This window comes from Lagenorhynchus albirostris, chromosome 11 (genome assembly GCF_949774975.1).
Source record: "Lagenorhynchus albirostris chromosome 11, mLagAlb1.1, whole genome shotgun sequence".
Lineage (NCBI taxonomy): Eukaryota > Metazoa > Chordata > Mammalia > Artiodactyla > Delphinidae > Lagenorhynchus > Lagenorhynchus albirostris.
Window position 1 is genome coordinate 8,421,962 of NC_083105.1, and position 22,242 is coordinate 8,444,203.

A 22,242-nucleotide genomic window follows, 5' to 3' on the forward strand; every position below is an offset into this window, starting at 1 on the left:
TCAAGACTTACTATAAAGCTAGAGTAATAAAGACACTGTGATGTTGGTGTAGAAAAAACATATTGAGCATCGACCACAATAGAGTCCTGAAGGGGACACATATGATCAATTGGTTTTTTAGCAAAGGCTAAAACATAATTCAGGAGGGGAAAGGATAGTCTTTTCAAGAAATGTTGCTGGAACAGTTGATGGATGTTTGCGTGTAAAGTAATGAGTCTTAATCCCTGTCTCACACTATACAGAAAAATTAATTTGAAGTGGCTCGTAGACCTAAACATACAAACTAAAGCCCTAAAATTTATAGACAAAATTATAAGAGAAGATCTTTGTGGCCTTGAGGTAGACAGAGGTTTTTTTAGGAACCAGAAAGCCTGAACCAACCATAGAAGAAAAAATTGATAAATCAGACCATATCAAAAGTAAAACTTTCTTTTCTACAAAATATACTGTAAGAAATGAAAAGGTAAGCCACAGGCTAGGAGGAAACATTTATAAACACACATACTATCTATATATCTATGTATAGATATATATATACACACACACACACATACACACACACATATATGACTTAAATCCAGAATATGTGAAACACTTTAAAATTCAGTAATATGACAAATGGCCCAGTTAAAAATGAGCAGAAGTTTATGTAGACCCTTCACAGAAGAAAATATATTTGAATGCCTAAAAGCATATGAAAAGGTGCTCCACATCATTAGTTACCAGGGAAGTACAAATTAAAACCACAATGAGATACTACTTCATACCCACAAGAATAGCTAAAAATTAAAAAAAAAAAGACAATTCCAACTATCGGTGAGGATTTGAAACAACTAGAATTAATGTATGTTACTGGTAGCAGTGTGAAATGGTATAGCCACTTTGGAAAACAATTGGTCAGTCTCTCCTAAAGTCTCTCCATCCTCCTCTTTGGTGTTTATTGTCTAAGAGAAATGAAAACATATGCACAAAAAAACCACATCAGTGTTCATGGTAGCTTTATTCATAATAGCCAAAAAACTGGAAACAGCCCAGATGCCATCATCAACAGGTGAATAGATAAACAGTGAATTATCGATACATGCAGCAATGTGAATGAATCTCAGAAACATGTTGAGTGAAAGTAAGACACAGAAGAGAACTTACTGTATGGTTTCATTTATACTGAAGTTTTAGAATAGGCAAAACTAATTTATAGTAATAGAAATTAGGTCCGTGGTTGGCTGGGGTGTGTGTGTGTGGAGATTGACTGAAAAAGGACATGAGGGATGATGGGCATGTTTTTTTCTTGATTTGGCGTGGTGACTACACAATAGTGTACATTTGTCAGAACTCATTGAACTCCTTGAAAATGTACACTTCAAATGTGTGCATTTTATTGTGAGTAAATTATACCTCAGAGTTGATTTTAAAAAATACTGTACGGTCAGCACTGTGGATTAGACAAAAGATGTGTGCATGCCAAATTTGGTTGAGGTCAGCCAGTTTCTAACAGCCGATCTATACCCCCACTCGTGCATACACTGCAAGAGGGCCTGGCCTGTAATAGGTCTTCAGTTTCTGTTCAATGAATGTTGCAGCTCCCTTGCAAGAAAATATCCCATCCTTTATCCTGCAGTTTTCTGACTCCAGTCATTTTTATGGAGTTAATTATTTGGTTTCTTCTGGCCCTAGTACCTTGAGTACAAATCAGTCCATTCATTCTTTCAAATAATTACTGAGCATCTACCACATGTAAAACCCTGACCAAATAAAGTACTTGCTAACTGTCAGTTGATTTTATATATATATATATATATATATATATATATGAAAATTACATTTGACTTATAAAAGCAGAGGCTTGGTAAGCTCTTCTTGCTTAGAATGTTTCAGCTACTATTTCTTTGTCTTGAGCATTTACAGTCTGCTATCTGTGGAAAAATAGCATAGGCTTAATAACAGACTCTTTACATAGTAACTTCTCAGATGAGAGGAAGCAAAACATTTCAGAATGTCATTCAGTTTTAGCTGTAAAAATGGCAGATTTCTTTTCTAGTCAGAGTCTATGAGGGAGGAGGGGACTGACTTAATTGTGTTGCTAGGACCAAACTGCTTCTTGGTCTTATAGTGAGTCTGCATCTGTATGTTGTCTTCATCAAATTTGGTTATGGCTGTGTACTTTTATAGGTCACCAAGCAGAGTTATTATGTGGTTTTTCAACCAGAACTTTAAAAAGCACTGGTTATCATTCTCTACTGATAATTGTTCCTTTCCTGACTTTGATAGAGCTGCTCTGAATTCTCCAAATAGCCTTCCTCCTCCCCTTCCCTAAACTATGTCCTTGCCAATTTTAAAAGTTAGCCTAAGGCTTAACTCCTTTACAAAACAACTTTCCTTGATTAATACAATCTCAAACTTGTTTTCAGACTCTCCTCTCCCCATGGTACCCTCTTATTATTTCTGTCTCTCTTTTTTCTTGGGGGGGGGGGCTCACCATGTGGCATGCAGGATCTTAGTTCCCCTACCAGGGATCGAACCCTTTCCCCCTGCAGTGGAAGCGCCGAGTCCTAACCACTGGACTGTCAGGGAATTCCCTCATTTCTCTTTTTTTACTTAGCATTTCTTTTTTTCACCAAGATCTTTTCTTCCTATTAACGTTATAGTTCATTGCGGGTGGGGGGTGACAGCTGTACCATTTTCTCTCTGTGTATCTAATATAAGATCTGTACCAAGTGGGTTTAATAAATAAAACAAAGATTGATGGTACATTCTACTGTGAAGGTAAGTAACATGTAACTCAGATTCCATAATGGTGAAAAGCACAGTACTTTAGATAACTGTGGACCTAGGTCTTTTCTCCACCTTTTGTTGGCACAGTTCCCTAGGAAGGAAGCCAGGGAGATTAAGAGTTGCCTGTATCTGATAATAGCCCAGAAACTTAAGAGCAGGCAGTTCCCACAGCAGCAATCTGAGTCCAGTAAGAGAGCTTAATGAACTGCCTGTACCTGTACAGTCATCAGAGTTTGTCTCTGTGCTGAGATATCAGAGGCACTGAATGAAAGAAAGTTAACAGGAGTATGAGAATGAGGAAAAAAGAAGTGGGCGTTGGAATTGGATACATGTGTAATCTTGATAGTTTATTTTAATTTGGAAAGATCTGTTATGCTCATTGACACATTTTTCTGATTAAAATTGTTTCTACTTATGCCTGTGCTAAAATTAGTATCATACTAAAGAGAGGACTGTGGTTTGTCTGCCTTTCAGAATATATTATTTCAAATACCTTTTATCTTTGAAGGATTCAGAATCTTCAGTCATTTCACTATCTAAGATTAAATTTACTTTCATTTTACATTCTCACCAACAGTGCACAAGCGTTCCAGTTTCTCCACATCCTTACCAGTGCTTGTTATTTTTTTTCCGTAGTAGACATGCTAATGGACATGAGGTGGTGGTCTTTTACATATTCAGTGTTTTCATCTGTGACTGGTAGGTAGCATGATGTCGCCTCTATAGTTCTTATCACAGTACTGTTTTCCTCCCCAACACTTATCAGTCATATCTGAAGTGCTTAATTTTTTACTTGTTACCATAAGAGCCATAAGGGTAGGGACCTTGTCTGCCTTCATCACTAGTATCTCTAGGGCTGAGACAGTACCTGACACATTATCCTTGCTTAGCGAGTATTTGATGAATGAATGAATGAATGAATGGAAAGGAGAGAGGCTTAGTGTAGTGGTTGAAACAAAAGACTTCCTTCGGCATCAGACCGACTTGGGTTTGAATCCTGGTTTCCTTATTTACAAAATGCTTTCCTCATAGGATTGTGGTGAGATTAAGTGAGATCACATATGTAAAACCCTCAGTACAGCACCTGGCACATTGTAATTATCTGGTAAGTGGCAGCTATTATTATTAGGGAGAGGTCAGCTGGCCAATGGGGCATCAGTAGGCGTGGGGCTTAAAAAAACCCTCATTTTGTCACTAATAAGATGTGGCATTTTAAAAAGAATTTTAGTTATTTATTTGGCTGTGTCAGGTCTTAATTGCAGTGCACAGGCTCTTCTCTGCGGCATGCGGGCTTCCCTCTAGTTGTGGCACATGGGCTCTAGAGCGCTTGTGCTCAGTATTTGCATCGCATGTTGGATCTTAGTTCCCTGACCAGGGATCAAACCTGCGTCCCCTGCATTGGAACGCGGATTCTTAACCACCGGACCACCAGGGAAGTCCCATAAGCGGTGCAATATTGATCAAGTTGTCTAACCTCTTTAGTCTGAGTTCTTTTCCCCTGTAAGAGCATTAATCCCAAAAGGCCCTTCTGTGATTTTCATTTGATCCTTCCATTGGTCACTGTGTTCACTCCAGCAGTCAGTCATCACCATTTCACACTATCTCAACTTTAATTACAGTAGGAGATTGTTCACCTCAGAGTCTGAATCTCAGAGCATCTAAATGATAGAATTAATTTTTTAAATTTATTTATTTTTATTTATTTTATTTTTGGCTGCATTGGGTCTTCGTTGCTGCACACGGGCTTTCTCTAGTTGCAGCGAGTGGTGGCTACCCGTCGTTGAGGTGTGTGGACTTCTCATTGCGGTGGCTTCTCTTGTTGTGAAGCATGGGCTCTAGACCTGCGGGCTTCAGTAGTTGTGGCACGTGGGGTTCAGTAGTTGTGGCTCGCAGGCTCTAGAGTGCAGGCTCCGTAGTTGTGGCGCACGGGCTTAGTTGCTCCGCGGCATGTGGGATCTTCCCGGACCAGGGCTCGAACCCGTGTTCCCTGCATTGGCAGGCGGATTCTTAACCACTGTGCCACCAGGGAAGCCGTAGAATTAATTTAAAAGAATACTTTATAGAAAAGATCATTCCATTTCAAAAGTTAAACCATTAAAATAGTTGAAAAATAATTTGCCCTAATATGAAGTCTTTAGTAATGATTTAATATGCCAGGTTGTGTACGACCACTTAGTGATGATAGAAGTGGAGGAGTGCAGATTGTAACGTAGACTGCAGTGATAGTTTGGTGGTTTTGCTGAGTTGTGTTGCACTCAGCTCTTGGGGAGACTTGCTTTAAAGATACCTTTTTGTCCATTTGCTATGCTGTTGTATGATGGAGGAAATAAAATAACCCTTAAGAGAAGACTTCTGACTTCTAAAATGTTGGTGGTTGTGTCCCTGATGTTCTTAGCAAATATAGGCCCAGATATTTAAACTCAATCTGGCTGGGTTTGACAGAAAGAGAATTTCATCAATTTTCCCAACTAAGTAAGATGTTGTGGCTCCGTCCAGCAGTTATTTGTTTTTTTTGTACAAATAACTCAGAGCAGAGAATGGAAGAAACTTGCTTTTATTACCTGTTTTATGCTAGCCACTGTTAGGGGCTTTCATGTACACTGTCGTTTGTTTATTTATTGTTGGCTGCATTGGGTCTTCATTGCTGCACGCAGGCTTTCTCTAGTTGCGGCGAGCGGGGGCTACTCTTCGTCGCGGAGCTCAGGCTTCTCATTGCAGTGGCTTTTCTTGCTGCAGAGCATGGGCTCTGGGCGCGCGGGCTTCAGTAGTTGTGGCTTGCAGGCTCAGTAGTTGTGGCACGTGGGCTTAGTTGCTCCGCAGCATGTGGGATCTTCCCAGACCAGTGATCAAACCCGTGTCCCCTGCATTGGCAGGCGGATTCTTAACCACTGTGCCACCAGGGGAGTCTGTCTTATTTGGTTTTATTTGTTGATGGAATAGTTGTTTTTGCACGTACATGTTGCTCAGTGTCACCACCCTAAATCACTTACAGACAGTCCTGGAATGGTCCTTGTACATGAATCCCTATAAGCTTTTCTTAGGGAGTCACTGCTGCTAGCCCCAAGAAAGTATAGGCTGCCTTCAAGGAGAAGCTCCTTTGGCTTCATTAAGGGCAAATAACTTGGATAGCTTTTGCCACCAAACTCCCTTGTCTCTTCAGAGGTGCTTTCTGGTGGTCTGTCTCCAAGTAGGAATCCTAAACACTTTCCCCACTGAAGAAGTATTACAATTGGTGGTTAGACTCCCAGATGAACACACACACACACACACACACACACACACACACACACACATACACACATATGTGTAAACTTATTTATCTATTAGTACATTAGTCATGTGGAAGACTTTCTGTAATTTAGATCTCTATTTAAACGTTTATTTAGTGGAAAGAGTATGGGCCATGGAAGCCACTTAATGGTTGTGTGACCCTGAGCTAGTATCAACTTCTCTGGGCCTGTGCCCTCATCAGTAAAAGGGGGGGATATATTTCTCTTGTAGGAATAATATCAAGATTAAGTGATGCAATGTAGGTGTAGCCCCACAGATGTTGGTACTGTCTATTGCTCCTCTTTCCATTCTGTTTTTCAAATAACTGAGTAAAATCTCTTTGAGCGTAACATGGTTTGTTAGTGCCTTTATCAAGATTGCTTAGTCACGTGCCCCAGGGCTTGACAATGGAATTTGTTTTTCTTTCTTTCTTAACTACAAATGCTATTAGAAATTTATTCTTGGGACTTTCCTGGTGGTCCAGCGGTTAAGACTCCATGCTCCCAGTGCAGGGGGCCCGGGTTCCATCCCTGGTCAGGGAACTAGATCCCGCATGATGCAACTAAGAGCCTGCATGCTGCAACTGAAGATCCCGCGTGCCGCAACTAAGACCCAGCGCAGCCAAATAAATAGATAATTTTTTTTTTAAGAAAGGAAATTTATTCTTGTTTAGACTTTGGAATGAGAAAGCTTTTTTAAAAACAGAATTAAATGGGTTTGCTTTAGGCATCTTGCTGAGATCTAGCCAATTTGGACAGGAAAATTAGAATTGCTTTCATAGTAGAGTTCCCACCTGGGGCATAGTTGGCAATAAGAAAGGTTGTGCGATCACATTCCTTATCAGATGTTCAGTAAAGTTTATTGTTACCTGAAAAACTTGAGGAAGGTCCCTACTCCTTGCCTTTCAGTCAAGAAGCTGATTGTGGATTAGGAGATGAGTAAATGAAAATTAATCTGACTTTGGCAATTGGAGAATGAGAAAAATGCTTACCCCCAGGCATCTAGGCTTGTTTCCACTTCCCAGAGAGCTCCTCAGAGGTCATCACCCATTGGTAGTAAGCATTAAAAACAAAACAAAACAAAAAAAACTGTAGGTGAAGCCTGGACTAAGTAGGGTAATTTAAAAGATTTTAGATTGGTAATGGAATGCAGACATGATTTTTTTTTTTTGCGGTACGCGGGCCTCTCACTGTTGTGGCCTCTCCCATTGCGGAGCGCTCCGGACACGCAGGCCCAGCAGACATGGCCCACGGGCCCAGCCGCTCCGCGGCATGTGGGTTCCTCCCGGACCGGGGCACGAACCCGCGTCCGCTGCATCGGCAGGCGGACTCTCAGCCACTGCGCCACCAGGGAAGCCCCGCAGACATGATTTTTACTGGCCAAAATCAATTTTGGTTTTACTCATCTAAAATTCCTCTTGGTAAAAATTATTATTCTCTTTCAATCCATTCTCTCCAGAGTAGCAGGCATGATCTTAAAAACATAAACTGAATCATGTCACTTCTCTGCTTAAAACCCTCACCTCCAACCATTTCCCATGACACTTAGAATAAAATCCAGATTTCTTCCCATGACCTACATTGCACACATGCTTTGTCTATGCTGACCTCACCACCTAGTCCGTCCCGCCTTCAGTCAGTTACATTATCATCCCTTGGTATGATAATAGTTGTTCAGCTTTCCTTATCACCATGTTTACAAAGTAGATTCTTTCTGCTCATAAAGTTCCTTCTTTGATTTCTTTGTAACTTGGAGAAGTTTGTAATTAGTTTTCTGCTTGATGGCTTGATTACTTACTTGTTTTTGTCTTTCTGTGCTCTGAGATTATAAACCACATGAGGGCAGGGACCATGTTTTATCTTTTTTTGTCTGGTACATGCTGGCACGTGGTAGGTTTTTAATATATATTTGTTGAATGAATGACAGTTTGATAATTTCTGCTATATAGGGAAATGGATACTTTAGTTCATAAAGGAACAGGCATTTTCCTTTTGATCTGACAGTCTCTAAGATGATAAAGGTCAGCATGGGAAAAAAGAAATGATTTGTTTCTCTGGGTTGAATCTTTCAGAATTAATTTAGATGGTGCCTGGGAACCTTTTCCCGATTGGCTAGAGTTCGATTAGATCTCCCTCTTGTTTGGTCTGTGACACTGTGTGCTTGCCTCTTTCATAAAACAGATTACTACTGGATTCTTTGAGGGAGAGAGAATTTAGTTTATCGTTGTATCCTCAGAACTCAGGTTGGTGCCTGGAACCTGCTAGATGTGCTTGATAAGTATTTGTTCAGTGAGAAATAAGTGTTAAATTTGAGATACATATTAAGAAACGAACAGTTTTTATTCTGGTAGATTATGGAGCTCATTGGTTCCAAGAACCACTTTGTTCTTTGTTTTTCAGGTTCACCAGATCATGACATAAGTTAAAAAAAAATTAAATCTTTATAATGGACTATTTCAAACACATGTAAAAGTAAAGAGACTAATAAAGTCAACCACCACCATGGACCTGTCACCAGTTTCAACAATTATCAACACATGACCAATCTTGTTTAATCTTGCTCCCCTCTTCCGCCTCAGTATTTTTTTTTTTTTTTTTGTGGTACGCGGGCCTCTCACTGTTGTGGCCTCTCCCGTTGCGGAGCACAGGCTCCGGATGCGCAGGCTCAGCAGCCATGGCTCACGGGCCTAGCCGCTCCGCGGCATGTGGGATCTTCCCGGACCGGGGCACGAACCCGTGTCCCCTGCATCGGCAGGCGGACTCTCAACCACTGCGCCACCAAGGAAGCCCCCGCCTCAGTATTTAAAAACAAATCCCAGACATTATATCATTTCATCTGTAAATACTTCAGAAGGGTATAATCAGTTTAAGAACTAGTTAACTTTTGGAAAAACCTGATAGAAAAATTCCATTTGCCTCCTTGAATCTAATTGTAGATGCCAGCTGGTGAAATTCCATGTGCTAAACCACTCCCAAGGCCTGACTCACTATTGACAGCATATACTCACTTGTAATTGCTGAGATAGCAGTAGTTTGCTGGAATATGTTATCGTGGTAAAGTATGTTTCTATTGGATATAGAGAGATTACCAATAAGTGAAAACTCGTAAGTCAGAGAGAAGTTTTTTCCTTTAGACATGTGTAAAGACAGATGATACTTCTGACACTGTGCATTACAAGCCTTTGAGATTTCGTCTGGAAAATGAAGATGAAACATGGTTTGTGGATTAATAGAGTAATTTCCCATAGTACTTTGTGGCTGGATTCTTGAGAGTCACAATTGGTGGTACAATGAAAAGTAAGAGTGCTGGAAGACTCAGAACTAGAAAGACTCCTAAGCCTTGGGACGTGGAGGGGTTAGAACTTGGGCCAGCAGAAAAGACACGTGGCTTGGAAGTGGTTATGGTTAGATTTATTCTAGAAGTTAAAGTTGTAACTTAGATCTCTGTAAGTAGCCTAGGTGAAATAAAATTTCCTTTAGGACAGGAAGAGAAGGCACTGTTTTCTTTCAGCAAATATTTTAAAGGATTAAGTACTACCTTTTAAAAATTTGGAGGTTGGCACTGAGTGAATGGTTGGACTAGAACAGTGTTTTCCTGTCATTCCAAGTTTTTTTGGTGGAAAAGAGATGAAGGGGGGATGTAAATGATCATAACTGCGTTTAACTACTTTTCTTTAACCAACCATGTAAGAGAACAGGACTGATTCTAAGAGGCTACAAGTCCCAGCCCTGCAAGGACCACAACCTTGCTTTCTTCTTAGCCTGAAGCACTATATGAGTCTTCTGTATGTTAGATTGGTAGGAGGTGATCGTAAGTTAATTCTTGGCAATTTATTTTGAAAAGCTGCTCTTTTATTCTTGCCTTTGTTCTCCCATAACCCTTAGTTAATTCCTCTAGTAAAGTACTTAGCATACAATGCCTTGAATAGGGATTTTGTCATAGTCATCTGTGTATCCTTAGCATCTAGCACATGGTCACTTGGAAAATATTTGTTGACACATGATGATCCCTTTCCAGCCCTGAGATGATGTGATTTTGCGACTTCTCCCATGGCCTTGACTCAGAATGTGAGTGTGGTACTAGTTCTATGTAGGCTCCTCTCTTTATTGTTCTCTATAGATGCATTTGTTCTCAGGCTCTGGACCGTTCTCTTCTTTTGGGACCTTCCAGGGAACAGAAGGAGAGAAAAATTTGTGTTTAGAGCAAGAGGAGTATGTGAGACTGAAGATGATCATGTTAGGATCACTGGAATCCTCCAGCTGCCATCAGGATGAAGAACTCAGTGTTGGCTGAAGAATTCAGATGCCAAGAGCTCATTGTATTTTATTATTATTATTTTCTTATTCCTCCTCACTTACTGTGATTTGACCCCCTACCTATAACTGTAGGGTGGAATGAATTTTAGTCCTGATTTTCAAGCTTTAAAGGATACAGTCAGTCATTGGGAATTAAACAGCATCAAACTATGAGTATTTTTTTTCGGGTATATTGTAACTGCTAAAATTAATTTGTTATAAAATGGTAGCATCTAGGCCAAACTAACCTATAGTTTATCTTCTATTACAAGATAGTGAAATGGAAATGCTTTTAAAAACCATTATTTCATCAATCTGACCCAGTTTACCTGTTGGAAATGTTGGAAGGCCAACTATCTCAAACAACATACACAAAACTAATAGTGAACTATTCATTTTCTTCTCTAAACTTAATTTTTTCCACCCTCAGCTTTCCCTGTTTTATTTGACGACAGTCCTACTCTTTTAGTTGCTCTGATCAAAACTTTGGACTCTCATTTTTCTCTCATACCCCACATCCAGTCTGCCATGAAAACTTACTGGGCCCACCCTCAAAATATATCCAAAATCAGCCACCTCTCACCTTCTCTGCTGCTACCGCTGTGGTCCAAGCCACTGTCCTCTCTTGCCCGGATTATTGTAGTGCCTCCTAACTGACCTCCCAGCTTCTACCCTTTCCTTTGTTTTCAACACAGCAGCCTGAACCATTCATTTTATACCTAAGTCAGATCATGTCACTTCTCTGTTCAAAAGTAGTGGCTCCAAGCCAAGGAATGTAGGCAGCCTCTAGAAACTGGAAAAGGCAAGGAAACATTCTCCCCAAGAGTTCCAGAAAACAATTCATCCCTACCAACACTTTGATTTTAGCCCATTGAGACCTGTGCCAGACTTCTGCCCTTCAGAACTGTAAGATAACAAATTTTTGTTTCTTTTAAGCCACTAAAAAAAAAAAAAAAAAGCAGTGGCTCCCCTGCATTGGCCCCCCCGTTCCACTCGGAGTAGAGAATGCTGTGAGGCCTTACATTATCTGGTCTTCTAGTAACCTCTCTGACCTTACTTAACTATATCCCCCTTGCTCCCTCTGCTGCAGCCACACTATCTTTCTTGCCGTTCCTTGAACACGACAGTCCTGCTTCTGTCTTAGGGCCTTTGCATTGGCTGTTACCTCTTTCTGGAATGCTCTTCCTCTAGATATCTGCATGGCTGAATCTCTCAAGACTGTCGAATCTTTGCTTGTGTCGCTTTCTCAATGAGGCCTACTCTGATCATCTTATTTAAAGATTGCAAGTCCTCTTCCCCCAACACTTCTTATTCCCTTTTTTCTGATCTGCTTTTTCTTTTTCTTCCCTAAAGCATTCATTACATTTTAAGATCTTTGTAGTTTACTTTTTATATTTATTATTTTATTATCTGTCTCTCCCTATTAGAATATAAGCTCCACGAGAGCAAGGATCTATGCCTTTCTAAATCACTGATGTGTCTTTTGCAACTACAGTGCCTGGCACATAGTAGGCCATCACTAAATAAACGAATAATCACTAATAAATAAACGAATTGTGAGCTACCGAACTGTTTCTTTTACTCAGATCCATGATTTTGCAGTACCTAGAGCCGATACCAACAAAGCAGTTTATATGTTTGAATACACCACCAATAACAACTCTTCATGGTCATTCTGAAAGATAGGTGGTATTATCCATCTATTATTTTTTAGCGTCTCTGAGCCTCAGAGAAGCTAAGCAACTTATCCCTAGATCATATGGCTCATAAAGGTAGGAGCTGACATGCAAATCCAGATTTGACTCCAAAGCCTACATTCTCTGCTGCCATATTATATCTCCTTAAACCATTCATTCAACAAATATTTATCAAGTGCCTACCATGTTGTAGGCACTGCTGACAAAGCAATTTATTGCAGGATACTAACAAAAGTATTTTAAATTTTGTCATTTTTGTTCTTCTTGAGCACTGAGAAGTTTAATGTATTTATTTTATTTATCTGCAAGCTCTGCTTAAATGCAGGTAGAAATAAGCATGAAAATGCCTATGGTAAAACTTTGGTTATCCAGAGATCAACTTTGTGTCATTTTCAAGCATCCAAAAGAGTTCTGAACGCAAAACCAAGAAAAGGAAAAGCAAGTGCCTTAGATAGTCAAGAAAGAACTTTTGAGCATTGTTGACAATTCCTGAGAAGACTTGAAGTGCCAAAAGTGCTGTGAGTAGTCAGTTCTTCCAGAAATTGAAGGAGTGTGTTGCTTAAACTGGCAGTGTCTGGTTATAAATAGATCAACATTTTTTGAGAAGAAAGCCAAAAAGCATAGGTGAAAGGATATTAAGATGTGCAGAGAAGGCAGAATGGAGTATGGTGGTAGTCATAGTGTGCAAGATTTGAAGTGACTAGTGCACTGAATGAGGGGTAGACTCTTGAGAACCATGATGAAGAGCCAGATGATAAGACACTTGTGGGGTGGAGATGGACCAGTGCCATAGGAACACCTTCGAATGCAAAATGTTTTGAAGCCGTAGACATAAGAATCCTCTCCTTTGAATGCAAATGAAAACCACAATGAGATACCACCACTTCACATCCATTAGGATGGCTATTACCAAAAAACTGCAAGGAGGAGAAACTGGAACCCTGTGTATCACTGGTGTAAAATGGTGCAGCCACTGTGGAAAACAGTTTTGTGGTTCCTCAAAAAGTTAAACACAGGGGGCCCTCCTTCGTGGCGCAGTGGTTAGGAATCCGCCTGCCAGTGCAGGGGACATGGGTTCGGTCCCTGGTCCGGGAATATCCCACATGCCACACAGCAACTAAGCCTGTACGCCACAGCGACTGAGCTCGCACTCCAGAGCCTGCATGCGACAACTACTGAAGCCCGTGTGCCTAGAGCCCATGCTCCGCAACAAGAGAAGCCATCGCAGTGAGAAACCTGCGCACCGCAAAGAAGAGTAGCCCCCGCTCGCCGCAACTAGAGAAAGCCCGCGTGCAGCAACGAAGACCCAGTGCAGCCAAAAACAAATAAATAAATTTATTATTTTTTTTAAAGTTAAGCACAGAACTGCCATAGGTACAGCAGTTCTACTTCTAAGCAAATATCCAAAATAATTGAAAGAAGGGACCTAAACAGATACTTGTATACCAGCATTCATGGCAACATTGTTCATAATAGTTAAAAGATGGAAACAACCTAAATGTCCCTCCACTGATGAATGGATAAACAAAATGTGTTATGTATGTACGATAGGATATTAATCTGCCTTAAAAAAGAAGGAAATTCTGAAACAATCTACAACATGGGAACCTTGAAGACATTATGCTAAGTGAAAGAAGCCAGGCACAAAAGGACAAAAATTGTATGATTCCACTCATATGAAGTACCTTGAATAGGTAAATTCATAAAGACAGAAAGTAGAATAGTGTTACTGGGGGCTAGAGGGAGGGGAAATGGGGAGTTACTGTCTAATGAGTACAGAGTTCCTGTTTGGGATGATGAAAAAGTTTTGGAGGTGGATAGTTGTGATGGTTCCACAACATTGTGAATATATTTAATGCCACTGAATTTTACAGTTAAAAATGGTTAGAATGGTAAATCTTATGTCATGTATATTTTACCACACCTATACACAAAAGAACCCTCTCCTCATGTGCATGCATGTGAGTGGGAGTGTGTACGGGGAGGGCACAAATGTGCCATGCCACACTGAAGGCTGGTCCCTCCCGCTCAGACGCTCCATTTCAGTGATGGTGGAGATGTGCTCTCTCCGGTAGTGTGATAACCAGCCAAGTCATTCAGCTGCAGCCACATTTGTAAGCACAGGAGAGCAATTCAGTCATTAAGAAAATGTTAACTTACAAGAAACTTGAAATCCTTTCTGGAAAGAAGTACTAGGGGACTGGGTGGGAAAGAGACCTACTTTTCACTATATGCTCATTGTACTGTTAGGTTTTTTTAAACCATAGTTACGTACGTATTACCTATTTTGAAAAATTAAAATAATTTATTATGGGAAAAAAGCAAGGAATAATAAAAGAATTATTGATTTTATTCTGTTTAAGAAAATAGGAATGTACGTGTTTAAGACTTGCTGCGGAGGTGTCTGAGTCAGCTTTGAGGTCTAAACATGATTAGAACACTGATAGACGGACTCCTTTGTGAATCCACTCATAATAGGGGCTTTGCTGCGGTTTACTCTCCACCAATACCACCTTACAGTATTAGGAGAGTCACATAAGAGGACAGATGTTCAAACACCTGGATTTTGCTTTGCAGTTTCGAAACGTGATAGCTATATGTGCCCATCCAGAGCTACATCTGAGTCTTAATACACAGTGAAATAGGAGATGCTTCCATTGCTTGTTATGGGGTGACGGCAGGGGAAGGTGAAACTGGGAGCTTTGATAGACTTGGAAACTCTTCTTATGAGTGGAGGGTTTGAGATTTTAGTTTTTTATTTGTAAAGTATTGTCTGTGTTCTAGTGCCTTACCAAGCATATGTTAGGTTGAATGCTGAATGCTGCAGCTGGGTTGACCGGCCGGGTCTTACTTATTCCCTCCCTCCCTCCCTCCCTCTATAATATATATGTATATATAGTACCTGTGGTATTGCTTCCTTTTTCCACTTGTCACCTTAATTAATTGTTATATTAACTGTAATTTTTATATCCAAGTTAAATTGATAGTAGGAAAGGAAGGGCTTTTGGTGCATGTGAAAGGCAGCAGGTTTCTAGTCTCTTCTAGAGGAGGTTATAGACACACTCTGGGAATGCAGCGGTCTTTCTCGACTCCCCTTTTGAGACTCTAGTAACTCCAGCCAGTACCGGCACTTCGAGGGGGCTGCATGGACCGACATTTCTGACTCCCTTACTTATTCCGGGAGGCCCACTCCACTTAATACTTATCTTTGGAAGTGGAAGAAAGAGCAAATAGAGGAATCAGGCAAAATGAGGTTAAGATATTTTTTTTAGGTGTTCAGTTTGAGGAGATATGTAACCATACCTTTTAGAGGCTGATTGCTTAAAAACCAAGCATGGTTAAATGAACCAAGTTCATTTATTTAATTGGGAATTGTTTTTCTCCTCCTTTTTTGATATCACAGTCAAACCTTTATATTGATTTTTCTTTCCTCTTTCCTCCTTTTCCTTTTTTTCCCTTCCATTTTATTTTTTTGTTACTTTCCTTTTATTTTTTGCATCTCTTCCCTGCAAATTAAAATGAGACAGTAGAATTCGTTTAGAAGAAATATTTGTTTGAAGGAAGACCCTGAATTCTATGAAATTACTTTTTTAATATTTTCTAATTTCTCTTTTGATTTTTATCATTTATTTATTTATTTTTAAAATAAATTTATTTTTGGCTGCGTTGCGTCTTTGTTGCTGTGCACGGACTTTCTCTAGTTGTGGTGAGCGGGGGCTACTCTTCGTTGTGGTGTGCAGACTTCTCATTGTGGTGGCTTCTCTTGTTGCAGAGCACAGGCTCTTAAGCGTGCACACTTCAGTAGTTGTGGTTCACGGGCTCTAGAGTGCAGGCTCAGTAGTTGTGACGCATGGGCTTTGTTGCTCCACGGCATGTGGGATCTTCCCGGACCAGGGCTCGAACCGGTGTCCCCTGCATTGGCAGGCGGATTCCTATCCACTGTGCCACCAGGGAAGCCCTATCATTTATTTATTTATTTATTTGCATCGGGTCTTAGTTGTGGCAGGTGGGCTCCTTAGTTGCAGCAGGCGGGCTCCTTAGTTGTGGCACATGGGCCCCTTAGTTGCAGCAGGTGGGCTCCTTAGTTGCGGCAGGCGGGCTCCTTAGTTGTGGCATGCAAACTCTTAGTTGCAGCATACACGTGGGATTTAGTTCCCTGATCAGGGATTGGACCCGGGCCCCCTGCATTGGGAGCTCTGAGTCTTAACCACTGTGCCTCCAGGGAAGTCCTGAAATTGCTTTTTTGTGTGAGTGTGTGGGAAGTTTATATTTCAGAAGGTAAGGATAATGTCATCTTAGACTGTAAAAATTATTCCCATACCCTTAGGGATGTAAGAAAAACCTTTTAAAGCTAAACTTCTAGCAAAGATTCTACAGGTTATTGAGCCAAAAGCATTGAAAATAACTGCTATAGTCTTCTACTGCCTAAGTTTTTTGTTTTTCCCTCTGTACGCGGGCCTCTCACTGTTGTGGCCTCTCGCATCGCGGAGCATAGGCTCCGGACGCGCAGGCTCAGCGGCCATGGCTCACGGGCCCAGCCGCTCCGCGGCATGTGGGATCTTCCCGGACCGGGGCACGAACCCGCGTCCCCTGCATCGGCAGGCGGACTCTCAACCACTGCGCCACCAGGGAAGCCCAACTGCCTAAGTTTTTAAGGGTCAGCATTTCCAAATCTTCGGGGCACACATCTAATTATTAAATTCTTCTCAGGGAATGAATGCAGGTATTTAAACTTTTCTTCTGTTGTAATTTCCAAAACATTTTCTGTCTTAATAAAACAGTGTGTTTAGTAATATGTAGTAGAATAAATAAATTGGACTGGTAATCAGATTCTGCTCCCAGTCTTCCTGTTAGCAAGTCATTGAACCCCTTCTGCTCTGGTTCCGTAACTGAAATCGAAGGGACTGGATGTGTGAGCTTCTGAGGTTTATTTATAAAAATTTAGTCATTCCAGGTTTTATTAGCATTTTTCTAAAGCTGATAAAGTAAAAGATTAAAAAAACTTTGCTAATAATACTGTTCATATGAAAAATATAATTTATTTCAATATAAAGTAAGTTAGACTTTGATTCTGAAGGGGCTTAGTCAGTGGATGACTAAAACAACCTTTTTATGAGATGATCTCATGTAGAAATCAGTTTCAAAATACATTCTCTGACACCTTGGAACTAAAACTCCAGGATCTCATTTTAGGTGAGATTAATAATTGTAAGAAATCTGTCATTAGCTTATATCTTATTTCTATTTAGATATTTAAAAATAGTAACTCATCACTATTTAGTTGACTTTTTCTGTTATGGCTTTCATTGAAATACTGTTGCTTTAGTCATTCTCCCTACGTTCCTTTTCCTGAGAATAAAGGATTGAGCTCATACCTTTGCATAACAATCTAGAGAGTATTTTAAGCTTGGCATGTTCAAACCTGGCAGACTCGATTAATATTGGACAGACTAGCGCATTAGAACACTTTTTTTAAGTTCCAAGCCACAAATTGTGCTTTCAGTGAACACGGACATGTATAAAATTAATACTTAAGCCTTGAATAGCATAGACATTCAAAAGGCCGGTTGCTGTGGGTGACTGATTTTCAGCGAGGCTCCTGCTTGCCCTGCATATTTCTTCCTCTGCTTTAAGCAGTGACGAGAGCAGAGTTAAGAGAAGGTCTGGGGCTTCCCTGGTGGCGCAGTGGTTGAGAGTCCGCCTGCCGATGCAGGGGACACGGGTTCGTGCCCCGGTCCGGGAAGATCCCACATGCCGCGGAGCGGCTGGGCCCGTGAGCCATGGCCGCTGAGCCTGCGCGTCCGGAGCCTGTGCTCCGCAACGGGAGAAGCCACAACAGTGAGCGGCCCACGTACCGCCAAAAAAAAAAAAAAAAAAAAGAGGAGGTCTGGTCCTTCGGTGCTCTGCTACCTTTTGTTTTCGGCAAAGAAAATGGCTGCTGTTTTCCTTTTTAAACTCTTACCATATGGAATGTTTCTGTAAATAAACCTTGGATTTATGATTGGACTTCTAAATTGTAACCTCTACCGCCCGTTACTAAAGCCAGTATAAATACCTATTTAAACATACATACTGCCTACAAAGTTGTGGCATCCGTTCACTGAGAAAGGTCACCAGCCATAATATCTAAATAGTCAATTCAGTTAATTTCTCCTGTGTCTATTGACATGGATGAGGACCTCATTTTGTCATCAAGCAAAAACTAGTCAGCTGGTAGTGTTTGGTGAATCCACTTTGACTTTTTTGTGCATGAATTGTTGGTGTAATTATGTAGCAGACATATTCATGAAGATGTAAAAGTGCATTAGATTTTTGACAAACTGAATTGTTTAAGTGTACTAAATGGGCTCACTTTTTAGAAGAATCCTATCGTTATTTATTTTGTAAATTTGAGTCAGTCGGGCCTTCAGTCAACAAGTGCATATAATGGGCACCTATTACATGCCAGACACTGTGCTAGGTCTTGGAGTATATAGAGTTGTAGAAAAGATGTTACCTGTTCAGACAAGTAAGAGAAAAAAAAAAAAGGAAACCTGGGGACAGTAGAATGTTTTATCATTGTAATGGAAAAATGGACAAATGCCATGTAGGTGTGACAGAGAGGCCAGTAGATTAACTCTGGAGAATTGGAAGAGGTTATAGAAAAATGTTTCATTTGCATCTTAAACAATATTATTTACAATAATGGCTATATCTTATTGAGTGCCTACTGTATACTAGGACTAGTTAATGTTACCCACCAGGGAAAAGGTGGGGAAAACATTCAAGGCAGTAGGAGAAACAAAGGAGCTATCAAAGATTGTGTATCCTAGAATGAAGAAGTCTGGTGTGGCTAGCGGGGATGGGGAGGGAGGTCAGCGGCCAAGGCAAAGGGTAGTCAGACTGGATGGGATCAGATTATGAAGGACCTCAGATAGAGTCTGTCTGTCCCCGCCACCATGTTTTTGTTCTCGTTTCCTTTCCTGAAGAACCTTTCTCCTCTCTTTGCCAATTTTATTATTTTTTTTTAAAGGTGCAGCTTTAAGGCAGCTCTTCTGTAAAGCTTTCCTTTCCTTTTCCCAAAGGTTATTCATTTTTTTTACTGAATGATTGCACAAAGAGAGTGTACCTCATAATAGGGCATTCCATTTCTTGAACCATTTCTTGGATTTAGTCTGATCTCCCCAACTAGTTTCTCAACTCCTAAAGGGCAGAGAATAAATCATGATTAGCATCTACTATAGTGCTTAGCCCACCATGGGGACTTAAGAAATGTATAATGAGTGGATGAATATGGAACATATATAGATATCAACCATTGAGACAGCCCAGCCACCGTGGTTGAGATTGCCTACATTTATTTAAGAGGCATTTCTTAACACAAGTAAGAGCAATTTTCAGAGGTATAGGCCAGTTGTCATTTGGATGTAAAATGAATTAGTAAGAGTATCTCATAGGGTTGTTGTGAGGATTAAATTAGTTAGTACATTTAAGCACTTAGAACAGTGCCTAGCATATAGTAAGTATTCAATCAGTGTTACCTGTTATTTAACTCCACATATCTGGGCCTTTTTGCCAGTGACACTCAGCTACTGTTGTGGTCGTGGAGAGGATAGAAAGCAGATAAGAAACAGCTTCTTACCATTGAAACCAAATATGCTGTAGGAACTGGAAGAACTGCTTATATTGCATGAACTTTTATTTTTCTGTTTGTGTTTTAGTGATCGAAGGGTATGGTTGGCATGGAATTGAATTTCATCTGTCTGTGGGAATTGTAAACAAGGTAGGTCCCAGGTTTATTTATTCTTTCCTGCCTCCTTTCTAAGGTGTTTGTTAGTATTTTCAGTTCTACTGAAATAGAATTGATCAGATTTGATTATTGTTTAGGGAAACACTCAGCATGGCCCTATGATGGTCTGTCACCATGGTTTATCTAGTGTTGTGGACTACATCTAGTGTCTTGTCTGAGGGTATTGAATGCCAAGAAACAGCACAACCGATATAAAATTTTGGTGGTCATAGAACAGAACCATGAATTCACACACATGCACACACACACCATGACCCACTCCTTAGAGGGCAGAAGTTCTTGTATTGGAGCCATTATGTAAACCAGCTTGGGGTAGTGGGAGGTGACAGGCTAGCTGATTCTTCTGGTCACTAAAATTCAGTAGCTTATGTGAATGGTAGACTAGATGCAATCAAAGGGCTTATCTTGACAGTAACCAGACCATCACTGACAACTATAAATTTTGTTACTGATGACAGAATCTGTCCATCTGTAACCACTAGAGTTTGTTTTGACACAGCATGCTTGTGTTCCTATCTTAAGCTCCAGAGTCTGAACAAAAGTACACCAGATATGACTTTGGCTCATGTATCTCTCTTGTATCAGATGCCCACAGAAAAGAGCTATAGACGGCAGCCTCACACAGCTCTGCAAACCTATTTTTGGCAGAACATTTCCTGTCAAAGTAGGGACTAGTGCTGTTTCATGTAGTTTTAGTTTCCCATAATCTTAGGTATGTGGAGACCCCATTGCTCCTTGGTGCAGGAAACTTGGATCATTTGGAGAGTGAAATTGGTAGCGAAAAAAACCAATGGCAGTACTCCCCAAAATCCTCCAACTAAGAATCCTGTGAACTTGAGCATGGGGTTCTCTGGGTTGATGACAATCTTTGGACTCTTGCTGCACCTGCACTTAGAATAGAATAGCTTCTTGAGACTGGCTTCCAGTCACAAAGAACAGGAACTGCTAATATATTGCTATGGGGAAAAACAGTTGAGCCACTTCCTATAGCAGAAGGAACATGGTCCTTGGAACTGACACTGTTACCTAGGAAGGGAGGTAGAGAGAGTAAAGTTTAACTTTTGCAAATCAGTGCCTTCATCATCATCTGGTGGCCTGAATTTTCAGAGTCTGATCTAGGTGTTCAGTGAGGAAATTATCTTTTTTCTATTTTCCTGCTATATATTGGGGTATAATGAGCAGGAACTGTTTTATGGAAATACTCTTAAGAATTAATGGAAAGGAAAGAAAGGAACTAACATTTATTGAATGCCTAGTAAAGGTTTGGCATGGTACCATAAACTTTAAAGTTCATTGATATTACAATTTTTCAAGTCTAGATGGATAATATCGTGAATATCACTATCTTGAACTATTTTGACTTTTATTATAGCCACTTAGAGGAGATAGAATTATATATTAATACATGCTATTTCATTTGTATCTGCTAGAGCATTCTTTTATGGAGGAAGAAAGAAAATACCTACATGACTTTTGAGTTTTTTTGTTTTTATTTTCTGGGCTTGCTACTGATTTAGCCAAAGTCAGAGAGGAGACTAGCAGGTCTGAAATTAGAGACACCTGTGCTGTTTTGGAAGCTGAGACTCTTGATCCAGGGTTCGCTGAAGTTGGTGCAGGGGAGGTCAGAGTAGGTTAATATTTTCATAGCTCAAAGCAAATGTGAATTGTGGTTGTTTATAGGTGCATTTTTGCTTGATCTTTGTTTGTAGTTACAAATGGGGTAAACAAAATACAGTACTGCTGTTTTGGGAAACTTCTGCAAAAGTCCCTGAACCAATGCAAATTAAACTTCTTCAAAAATAACAAAAAATTCCCCATGTGGATATTTTGACTGAGGGAATTGACTGTTGCCATCAGGCTTGTAAAGAAATTAACATACATTTTAAAAAACAATTATATATTTGATTTTCTGCTTTTAAATTTCTTTAAATTCTTCTCATAGGAGGTACCATCTCTGTATCTCAGGCACATGCAATAATGTGAGATCAGAATAAATTGTTACTCTCTTCTAGGGGATAGGAAATTAAGTCAAAGTGTTCCTTCTCCTTATTCCCCATTTAAGGGTTCCAAATCCATTGTCTTTCTACTCTTAAGATAGTAAGATTTTGTGGTCCTAGCCAGGTTTGTAGAGAGTTACCCAGAGACACAATACTGTCCTTTATTTGGCTGAAATGAAAACATTAATATTTCTTAATCTATGAAAAATTTCCTTTTTATTTTCTTGTCTGTCGAATGAATTACTGTACTTTTCCTCTTGGCTACTTCCTTTCTTTAGTCAGAAAAACTCTTAATAATATAATTTTCCCTCCTTGCTTTAGCGAACAAATACCACTTAAAAAAAGAAAACAACTTTATTGAGGCATAATTCATATACTGCAAAATTTGCCTTTTTGAGGTGTATGACTCAGTGATTTTTATC

At 40.1% G+C, this 22,242-nt stretch overlaps 1 protein-coding gene across 4 annotated transcripts in view; it reads left to right on the plus strand.

Annotated features, from left to right (window-relative positions):
- The first annotated feature begins 16,562 nt into the window (after window positions 1-16,562).
- Window positions 16,563-22,242, plus strand: part of MRTFA (myocardin related transcription factor A) — a 172,630-nt gene continuing 166,950 nt past the window's right edge. For 2 of the 4 annotated variants that reach the window (XM_060166371.1, XM_060166372.1), the window contains exons 1-2: window positions 16,563-16,757; window positions 19,735-19,796. In XM_060166371.1, coding sequence (XP_060022354.1) covers window positions 16,748-16,757; window positions 19,735-19,796 — 72 coding nt within the window. In that variant the 5' untranslated portion in view covers window positions 16,563-16,747. The remainder of the gene's footprint in view (window positions 16,758-19,734; window positions 19,797-22,242) is intronic. The other 2 variants (XM_060166370.1, XM_060166373.1) reach the window with 2 other exon arrangements.